Source organism: Abramis brama (assembly GCF_963993115.1).
Source record: "Abramis brama genome assembly, chromosome: 12".
NCBI lineage: Eukaryota > Metazoa > Chordata > Actinopteri > Cypriniformes > Leuciscidae > Abramis > Abramis brama.
In genome coordinates this window covers 11,478,244-11,489,244 of record NC_139974.1, presented here as the reverse complement: position 1 = coordinate 11,489,244, position 11,001 = coordinate 11,478,244, and the positions used below count along the sequence as shown (strand labels likewise).

Sequence of the window (11,001 nt, the reverse complement as noted above, 5' to 3'; positions counted from 1 at the left end):
ATATTTTTCAAATGAATATTATTCATCTGTCAGGACATAGTTGTAATATTTCCTAAATGTAATGTCTGTTGTAATCTTTTTAAATTACGAGTCCAAAGTTTTGATAAAATAAAGAGAAAATCAAATTACAAGGCACACGTGTGTTAAGAACATTATAGTGATGATTTAAAGAATCAAGAATCAGTAACTACATCAATGTCAATATATGTGAAAACATCAGTTATGTCTGGCATTAATTAAATTAGACAGCATTAAAATACAAGCTATTTATTAAGTTAGTGTTTTCTTTGCAAATGTATTTGGCAGTTCAAATGATGGTACACAATGTCAATGTGCTACGCAATAGTTAAAATTCACTTTATTTGAAGATGTATTGACTGTCCATACAATTAAAATACGATTTGTCTGTATACCTGGAGTAATAATGGCTATGACCTAGTAAAGAACTGCATCACAGATTCTCTGCTAAATGTATGAGCAACAGGCAAGTATATTCACAATAATGTAGTGCTTTTTATTAAAAAACAAACAAACAAACAAAACAAATAGAATATAAAACAAAACAAAAAAAGTAAAAACCAACAGCATCTTCATGACTTTATAATTACAAACTTTGAACCAGAGTGGAAGAAGTTTCGACAAACTGTACACAACATCACAAAATGCCTGCCAGTCTGTCCATATACAATGCTTGCATCTTATTTTGTGATTGTCTAAAAATAACTAAACAAATCACACAAAAACACACAAATACAAGAAATACAAGCATTATATTTATGACCGCTATCACAAAAAACAGAACAATCTTTTCTCATTTGAAGAACAAAAAAATTAAAAAGGAGATTAAGAACATGATATCGGGTTGACAGCTTCTTTTTCTGCCAAAATATCATTTTACATTTTTATGTTGGTTTGTTTTTTTAGTGTTCAACACTTTGCAGCAAAAAAACGAGGAACATTATATCTTTTTCTCCTCAAAAAGTAATAATAATAATAATAATAATTATAATAATGTTCATATTAATTATTACAGTGACGGGTGCCAGGTCTGGGGTCACTGCAGTGTCCCCTTCGACAAAGTTCATCAGACAATCCTCCCTCTCGAAATGCGCTAAATTCATGTTTTTGGGTAACAAGGTTTCAGACGGTTTGTCGTTTATGGAAATTTGTAGCGATTATTAATTATAATGTCTGCCACCATCTCCTCCACTTCTCGTAAAGTTACGTGTGACAGTTCTGTCAATACAAATCGTTTAAGAATGGTAATAATAATAACAATACTAATAATAATAATACATATAGGGCTGAATCCTGTACAATACAATACACAAAATCCATTATCAAGATATTGCTTTTGGAGACATTTCTCACATTTCCTGTCTGTATATATACATAGCTTGGCACTATACAACTTTTCTTTTGTTTGTCAGTTTTCATTGTTGTTTTTTTCCGTGTCGGTTCATCTAAGGGGTTTGAAATACTTATCTGTCGTAGCAGAAGCTTTAAGGGCGAACAAAAAATCTCATCATGATTTTGTATATAAACATTCTCCATGGCAACCTGAAAGGCCATTAAAAAAATTAAAAAGAAAATTAAAAGAAAATGACAATACTAAAACCTCGACCCAACCCCGTCCCACCCGCCCTACAAACCACAAAAAATAGGACATCACATGATTTAATAAGTTCTTGTGAATTCATGAATTTAACTGTTTATTAACTGCTGTCAAGCCCTTAGTTGTTTCCTCTTTCGTATTTATATTATCATAATGGGCTCACACACACACACGCACACACACACACACACGCTCACAAACACCGTAAAGAATCTCACACACTACCATAAACAAAAAACGCTCAAGATCATGGCATTCTAAGGCGTTATATATATTTAAAGCCAGCGCGCCTCCACTGCTAGATTTTGTTTTGTTGTTTTTTTTTTTAGCTGGTGAATTAAATACTTTTTTTTTAAAGGGGGCGGGGCTGGCACCCACTCTAACCAATCACAATGCCCACGATAACAGAAGCGAAACATTCCAGCCCAGTCCCGAAGTCCCGAACTCACAAATATGGATACCCCCGTCGTGCTCCATTCCTAATGTAATTGCAGTATAACAAACAAAAAACAAAAAAAGAAGTTAATATACTTATTTGTTTTGCTTTATCATACAGCATTCATCAATACTGTGTGAATGTTAGTGTGTCTTATCCGTACATCTCCGGGGAGCGAATGATGTCCGTGTTGTTAAAAGTGCAGTTAGCCAACGTTCTTTCTCAGCTCTCTCCTTTCTTTCTCTCTCTTCTCAGTCTACGGGCAGTGTGTGTGCGCTACACTGCACCTCCTATGGTCGCTCCTATTTCGGTTTTATTTTTTGCCTCAAGTCATTGCCACTGTAGACCACAAGGTGGCACTGGTCTCCCATTTTTTCTACTTGCAGGGCCAAATTTAGTACCACGCGCTTCCTTAACAACTTAGTCACTGGAGACGTTTGACCAGTAAAGTCGTAGTTCATCCATGACAATTGGGTTTGAATTTCAAGGCGCTTTTCTTCAGTTTCAACTTTCCTATGTGTGACACTTGCACTTTTGAAATGCATCAAGGTTGACGACTCGCAGCAAATTGCGTGTCCTCAGTGCACGAAGCTCGGGCTGGTCTCTCTTGTAGTTCCTTTAGAAAGAAACTGCAAGATATAAATATCCTCCCACCTCCATTTTCCCTCTTTTTTTCAGGTGTAGTCCACCTCTGCTCCTCGGTATCCATTATTCTCTTGCTGCTCTGCAAGCGTGCTCAGCAGAGTGCTGTCAGCATTACTTCCTGCAAATGAATTCGCTCAGTCCAAGCGTCCGTCTGCGGAGGCGGCGACCAGAGCCTTCCTCGAGGAGATACGTCACATCTATCGCTGTAAAGGAGACATAAAGAAATTAGTTTTCATCAAACTTGCATTACATTAGTTGGGGCACATGATGAATACACATGATGTTTAAAAATTGTAAAAAAATTAAATTAAATTTGTTTAAATGTACATAAACAAGTCTCAGTACTTGTGAATTGTTTTTTCAATAAATCAAAACGCAATATAGTTATATTAAATATTAAAACAAAGTATTATTAGTATAGTATTATATACATATATATATATATATATATGTGTGTGTATATATGCGTGTATATATATATGTATATATGTGTGTGTATATATATATATATATATATATATATATATATATATATATATATATATATATATATATATATATATATATATATATATATGTATATATGTATATATATATATATATATATATATATATATGTATATATGTATATATATATATGTATATGAATAAAATGATACATTATTGACCATAACATTTATGGCTGAATCTGAATCAGCCAGGTCACATTTCAACCTAAAAAATAAGAGTATATTTTGTAGTAAATGTAATATAGCTATATAAAATTTGAAACAAAATTTGAATATCATTTCCAATCTAAAACTGTATTTATAAATATAATATTGCCCATAATAACATTCATGAGTTAATCTCACAGAAAAAAAAAATCCTGGTAAAATTTCACCCCTAAAAAAAATGTAAACAAGTCATTTTCAAAAAAATATCTCTTTCCTTTCAAAAGAAATGTAATTTATGGTACTGAATGACACAAAAAAATGCTTTATATTATTTTACAACATAACCAAAAAGAATGAACAGATTTGTGAAAGCAAGAATGGAATTAGGTTGCAAGACACTGATGTGATGTAACTAAAGCCTAATATTCTCAGTCTTACCATTCTTGCTGGGCGCCCGATGCAGCAGATCGAGCAGAATCTTGTTCAATCGCTCTCTCTGCGCTTCCCTCCTTCCCAGGATTGACGGATGAAGAGGTGAAGAGGAGAGCGAGGCTGAGCACGGGGCGTCCAACACGTCCCGCACTCCTCCTCCCCTTTCCCGAGAGCCCTCGTCCATGTCTCTCCTCTCTCCCCTCTCCTCACCCTCCTCTTCTTCCTCCACGTCTTCCTCCTCTCCACCTGTCCTCCTTTCCTGTGATGTGGATTGCTGGGGAACAGGGGTGCTGGAGTCCTCTTGAGAGGTCTCCACGTCTCCCTCCGCTCCTCTTCCTCCGCCCTCGTCCCCATCTCTCGAGTAGCCGGCAGACAGCCGGTCACATGATGCGCTGGGGGAGGGCTCTTCATCGCAATTTGCGGCACCTTTGGGCCGCTCACTCTTCCAGGCAGAACGGCCGCCGTTCCTCTTGTAGTTATCCGGCACATAGTGAGGCTGTAGAAAGAGAGATAAATTCATGAAAATTCCTACTTAAACTAGTTTAGATTCAAACAGTCATGAGTTAAGTGGGGAAAATACAGATACAATGTAATCAAATTAACCGACTCCACAATGCCACTTCTGATCTAAAACAATAAAAATATGAACAAAATATTATATTTACTATAGGGCTATCAACGTTAACGCATGCGCTTAATTTTGGACCAGTTTAACGCGTTAAAATATTTAATGCAATTAACGCAGCATCCGTTAATTTTTGTCCTCCTTTGGCTAGCTTTATATTATATGATCCCGCTCTTATTCATGAAAATGCTTTTAAACCATTCAAGCGCGACAAGACAAAAGAGAAAGCGCTGCCTGTGAATGTCCCGTCTATGTAACACACACACACACGACGCACAGAATGACGCACAACAGTATACTGTTCTCTTTCGTGCTTGAACGAACAATAACACACACAATTATCCCAAAATGTAAATTTTGTCGAGTGTCCTCATAACTTAAGAGCAGTCTTAAAGGAGCTGTATGTAAGAAATGTATTTCAATTAATCATAAAATGGCCCTGATATGTCACTAGACATTAAGAAATCATGTTCATTTCAAATACTTATATCACTGACAACAGTAGTCCGGCCAGGATATTGTCATTTAAAAAGTGAAGTTGCAGCCCTCAACTGATGTTGATGTTGTCATGTTGTGTTTTGGCCTGAAGCGCCACCCTCCACCTATCTACCAATCACGAAGTCAGTAGTGTTTCAGCATCTGGGTTGCCAGCTCTGCTCTAGTTTCCACAGCTACATAGCAGCCTACGTTCCTGCTGGATCCTGCAGCCTATCTGGCAACCTCGAGTCAGGGGGGAGGGGGAGGGGATACACCGCTCTACAGTAATTTGAAAGTGATTGCAGTACCAGTTTTGGCCACAATCTTACATACGGCTCCTTTAAATGAACGTAAAGAATAGTGAGAAAATGAGACGTGTGTGAGATCCGTGTCATGTGCAGCAGCGGCTGGTTTTAAAGGGACAGCAGCCAAGCCAGACTAATAACAGAAAAAATTTGTAATTAATCGAGTACATTTTTTTAATCGATTGACAGCACTAATTTACTATCACTATATTATGCTATAATAACATTTACAGGTTAATCTCAGAAAAAAATGTCAAGCTCAAATTGCAACCTAAAATAAAAAAGTACAATACAATTATATTACATATTAAAGCTCAAAACATTATTATTAATAATATTAATAATGTTTATTAATAATATAATTTCCCATGTAAAACTATAAAATATAAATTAAACTAATTATTGGCCAAAATAACATTTCTGAAAGAATCTCAAAGAATTGTCCAGATCAAATTTCACCACCCTAAAACACAATAATAATATTATTAACATTAATAATGTTACTTCCCCATCTACTGTCAAAAACATAAAATAACAAAAAACATCTGATATATAGTAATTTATAGGTGAATTTCTGAAAGAAATCTCCACACCAAAAAAAAAAAACATTTTGAAATATATTAAAACAAAAAAGTAATAGATGTTATTAATATTACAAATACATATTAATATTCTTTACATAATTTCCCATCTAAAACTGTAAAAATATAAATAAAATAAGTTAGTGACCATAACAACATTTATGGGTAAATCTTTAAATGCCCATATCAAATTTCACCCCACACAAACATATTAATTTAAAAAGATAATACATATATTTTGTAATATAATGTGATATAATTATATTAATAAAATGTCTAATGTTACACATAATAATATTATTAATTTTGTCATGCAAAAGAATTAACGGTGCCCCGGTCTCTCTCTAAACCCTTCCTTGCGAGAGCTTCCTCGGCTCTGATTGGTCAGACGGCCCAGTCTATTGTGATTGGTCTACTGCTTACAGCACGTATCGGAAACGAAACTTCCATTACAATATCTGACCTTCAGCTCCGGAAGCTTCCTCAGCGCTTGATACACACTGATACGAACAGTTACGCTGGCGTCGGTTTTACCGTATCAGTTCCAGTGCTAGTCCTCATCCTTTGGAAGTGGATTCACAGCACAGAAAACAGCGTCTTCTCGACATGTCGACAACAGGACATGTTGCGGGTCAAAGTAACTAAAACCATAGGCTGGCATTATGCAAATTTGTTACAAACCGTGAGACTGGAATTCCTGACTAATTGTTTCGAAGTTCACAATCGATTCTTTCTTTTAGAAGACAATAACTTTATTTGTCATGCACTTTGATCTTTAAAACTTTGCAGACCTTTTACATTAACAAACAGATATTTTACACACTGCATGAAAGGTAATATTTAAAAAAGTATAATGGTCTTTATTTTTTTCTTAAACATTTCTTCCCCCTCCACTACTCACAGAGAAGTCTCTCTTCGGCGCCAATCTTTTGGGGAAGTGGTTGAAAGCGTAGGGCTTGGTGCACACCGGGTATCGGTTGCGGTGGATCTTGTAGAACAGGTGTGCCGATTTATCCAGCCGGTAGTCGCAAATGTAAACGTCCTGTTCCTTTACCCCTTTCGGACGACCTGAATCCATTAGCAAGAGAAGCGGTCATTAGCAAGCAAAGAGTGTGGTGTTTTCAGCATGGAGCATCTGGTTCAGTACATTTCTTGGATCTTACAGTTGATTTATTTCAAACGGTTGTATGTGTGAACGTCTCACCCTTGCAGTAAGTATACAGGTCCAACACACAGCACATCCCCACCACTGCCTCCAGTGGTATGATCTCATAGAGAGGCACTCGGAACAACTCGTTATGATAGAAGCGGCGGGAAGGAGAGTGGTGCGTTTCATGGGGGCGGAAATAGTGATGACCAAAGGCAAACCTTTCGCCTCTACAGAAAGAGAAAGAGAGTCCAGATCACATTTAAAGATATAGTTCCCCAAAAAATGAAAATTCATTCCAAACCCGTAAGACTTTGGTTCGTCTTCGGAACACAAATGAAGATCTTTTTGATGACATCGGAGAGCTTTCTGTCCCTCTATTGACAGCTAAGCAACTACCAATTTGACGCTTCGAAAGTTTATAAAGAGATCGTTAAACTAATCCATATGAATTGAGCGGTTTAGTCCAAATTTTCTGAAGAGACTCAATCTCTTTATATGATGAACATTGAATTTAGGCTTTTATTCACATGTAAACATTTATCAACTCACACATCAGTTGTGGTAAACAGAAGCTCAAGCATGTTCGCTTGACGTGCGAGAACCAATGAGGTTCATTCTCATATTACACAGCACGTTTGAGCTTCCGCAAGAACCAATGAGGTTCATTCTCACGTGTTACGCAGCGCGTTTGAACATGTGTCAAGCAGGATCGGTTGAGCTTGTGTTTTATTTTTATATGTGAATACAAGCCAATCAGTTCATCAGATAAAGCAATCAAGTCTCTTCAGACACTTTGGACTAAACCTCTCAATTCATATGGATTAGTTTTACGTTCTCTTTCTGAACTTTTTGAAGCGTCAGAGTGGTAGTTGCATAGATGGTTAATGGAGAGAGAAATCTCTCAGATTAAATTTTTAAAATAACTTCATTTGTGTTTTAGGTGTCCAAATAAAGAACTGAATCTGAAAGTTTTCAATTGTGGGAGTGTGGGAAATCTCACTTTTCATTTTTCCAGAGTTTCTCGATACGGAAGATGTCCAGTTTGTCTCTGTTGATATGAGACAGGAGACGGTATGATTGACGCACCGGCTGGCCTTCTTGTGTGCGTCTGCTGTCCCGCATGAGGTACACACAGTCACCTACGACAAACAAACACATATATTGTATGCTTACAAATATAAAATCCAAACAGAACATCATTTCAACACATTTGAACAAAAATACAGTTGAAAAAAGTCTCAAAAATCAGTAAAATACAGTAAAAACAGAAATATTTTGAAATATTATTACAATTTAAAAGAACTGTTCTCTATTTGAATATATTTCAAAATGTAATTTATTCCTGAGATGGCAAAGCTGAACTTTCAGCAGCCATGATCCCATGTTCCACGTGGAAACCCTGATACATTAATTCAGGATTCTCTTATGAATAGAAAGTTCAAAATGAACAGCATTTATTTGAAATAAAAATCTTTTGCAACATTATAAATGTCTTTACTGTCACTTTCGATCAATTTAATGTGTCCTTGCTGAATGAAAGTATTAATTTCTTTATTTTAAGAATATTGTTCAAACTTTTGAACGGTAGCATGGATTTCATTTCACAAACACACACACACACACACACACACACACACACATACCCTGATGCAATAGTAAGTCATCACGCAGCAGGCATATATAATAGATGGATCCTGATTGGGCATAGCTGGGTTGGGGCACCATTGGGACTTCCTGTTGCAGCAATGAAAGGAAATGCATTAAATGACTAAATAAAAACTCTTTCAAAAGTTCTGAACTTCCTGAATGACAGAGGAGATCTTAATCTTAAAGTGACCTTTAAAATGTTGTGATAAGAGAGCATATGGCTGTTCTAAACACAGTCAGAGAGGAAGAATGAATTGTAAGGTTACACAGACTGAAAGGTCACATACCCTGTCCACTGGACGAGGGTCACACAGCTCACAGAGATAATGCTCCACTTCTGCCTCCAAACGCATGCAGTCACAGTGCTGCCACACCTGACAGACAGAAACACAGAACATAGATATTACAGACGGTTTAAAATCCATACACAACACATTACATGAACAATATGAATAATGATAGAATAATGAATAGTTAAATAGCTTACAGTTATTGTTAATTAAAACTACTAAAACTATTTTTTGGTAATACAATAAACTAAAAATTAGATTCTGACATGTACTGTACTTATAAGTTTATCTTCACTGTCACTTTTGATCAATTTAATGCATCCTTGATTAGTAAGCCATTTCAATCATGTAGCACAAATGGCGTGGGATGAGTTGCACACTAAATGTGAAAACTTATGTTTAGGGGTTTGTTGAAAAATATGAGCACATACCATGCACTTCTCACACTGGATCATGAGCCCTTCGTCCTTGTACATGCCACAGATGCAGCGGATGACATCATCATCTTTGTCGTGGCTGCCCCCTCCGTCATGGTGATTGTGGGCGTGGTCTCTCTCCAGCGAATCAGAGCTGTCGGCCTCACTGGCCGTCTCGCCCACAATCTCATCAATCTGGACAGCGGCCTCGTGACGCGCGCCATAGTACGCCTTCCGCAGCCGGCACACGTCACGACCCAGGGCAGACTTCCGCCCATAATATTTCTGTTGAGTAGAAGAAGAGATTAAGGAAAGTGGAGAATAAGCCAGAGAGTTTTCTACAACTTTTTTTTAACGTTTTTCTAATGAGGACAAAATTACTGAGTGCATCTTACAACTCTTTTGTCCAAATAACTTATTTATTCATTATACTTGAGTACTTATATTAATTACAATGATTTTTATTCATTATAATTATCTGATTATCATTCATTATAATTATATCATAATGACTTACATTATAGACTTGCAGCAATCATATTTGTGAGTAAGAAAACAGCCTGAGAAGTGTAACTAACCTCAGCATTGCGAAACACTTTGAGCATGTCCGCATCAAATGCCTCGACGGTTTTGTAGTGTCCAGTGAGGATCTGCTTCTCTATGGTACTGAGATCTAGTGGATCGGTGACCTTCTCATAGTACTGTATGTTTCTGTAGACGCACATGAACACAGTACAAAAAGTATTGCCATGAAGGATGATGACATTATAGTTCTCACTGCAGTTATTAATCATCAGACTTTCATAAGAACCATATCTGCAGGTCTCTGACAACTAAGGCAATGTTCAGACTGTCAGTCCAAAATACTTTTTTGTGTATTAAAATACTAAAATAAAAAATATCAGCTTTACAAATCCGAGTTTTGAAATGCGCTACATTCATATGTGGTTTGAAATCCTATTCAAATCTGTAAATCCGTTTCAGTCTGATGCTCTTATCGGATTTCGCATGTTTACGTGAAACGTAAACATGTCAGACGTTGTTATAGGAAACATGCTGAAAGTCGCTGCAGAAAAGAGGTTGTGTTGATGCAAAGTGCCGGTCGAGTAGAAAGTTGCAATATAACAGAGACATGTTTTGAGACCGACGGAGATGATATAAAGCTGCACATACCAGCCTCCTACAATTCTGCAGATGCCTCATAAGACAGTAGCCCAGCACGGCGGCTACATATTGTAAATAAGACAACATTTGTATTGCAAACCCTTCCACGTTGCTGTTGTTGTTTTTGGTGTATCCCGATCAATGCAATATCATTGCCATTGAAACCAATGGAGATATTCAGGAAAAAGAAAGAGCACCATGGGACACACAAATCGGGTCTGAACAGTTAATCATTTAGATCAGATTCCAGTCGGACGCACAAATAATCAGATTTGGACTGAGAGTGTGAACGTAGCCTAAAGGTCCTGATATACTCATGGCGAAGTTCTTTTTGTTCTTGGCTTAGGGGTAAAAAGAAGTTTGAAATGCGCAAGCTGTCGTATACTGTTAGCGAACATCCCGAAGCCACCCACACTGCTGAGAGCGGCGTTTAGATGAATATGTAAAATATGTGCTGCTCGCTTTACTTTCACCAAAAAAATAAACGCGCATAATAGCAGTGAGAAAATGTTTACTATAAAGCAGCTCTCCAGTGTGTTCATGTTTTTACTCGTGACATCTG

At 36.8% G+C, this 11,001-nt stretch overlaps 1 protein-coding gene across 2 annotated transcripts in view; it reads right to left on the bottom strand.

The window, feature by feature from the left end:
* Positions 1-1,918: 1,918 nt before the first annotated feature.
* Positions 1,919-11,001, bottom strand: part of ash1l (ash1 (absent, small, or homeotic)-like) — a 31,866-nt gene continuing 22,783 nt past the window's right edge. Inside the window, exons 19-28 of one of the 2 annotated variants that reach the window (XR_014608465.1) lie at positions 9,854-9,986; positions 9,291-9,560; positions 8,857-8,943; positions 8,566-8,656; positions 7,923-8,061; positions 6,977-7,149; positions 6,674-6,840; positions 3,791-4,280; positions 2,215-2,899; positions 1,919-2,094 (exon numbers count right to left, since the gene is read on the bottom strand). Coding sequence is in view for 1 of the 2 variants with exons in the window: in XM_084131204.1 (XP_083987330.1) it covers positions 2,808-2,899; positions 3,791-4,280; positions 6,674-6,840; positions 6,977-7,149; positions 7,923-8,061; positions 8,566-8,656; positions 8,857-8,943; positions 9,291-9,560; positions 9,854-9,986 (1,642 nt within the window). In the remaining variant the exon portion in view is untranslated. Of the gene's footprint in view, positions 2,900-3,790; positions 4,281-6,673; positions 6,841-6,976; positions 7,150-7,922; positions 8,062-8,565; positions 8,657-8,856; positions 8,944-9,290; positions 9,561-9,853; positions 9,987-11,001 lie in introns of both variants that reach the window. The other variant, XM_084131204.1, reaches the window with a different exon arrangement.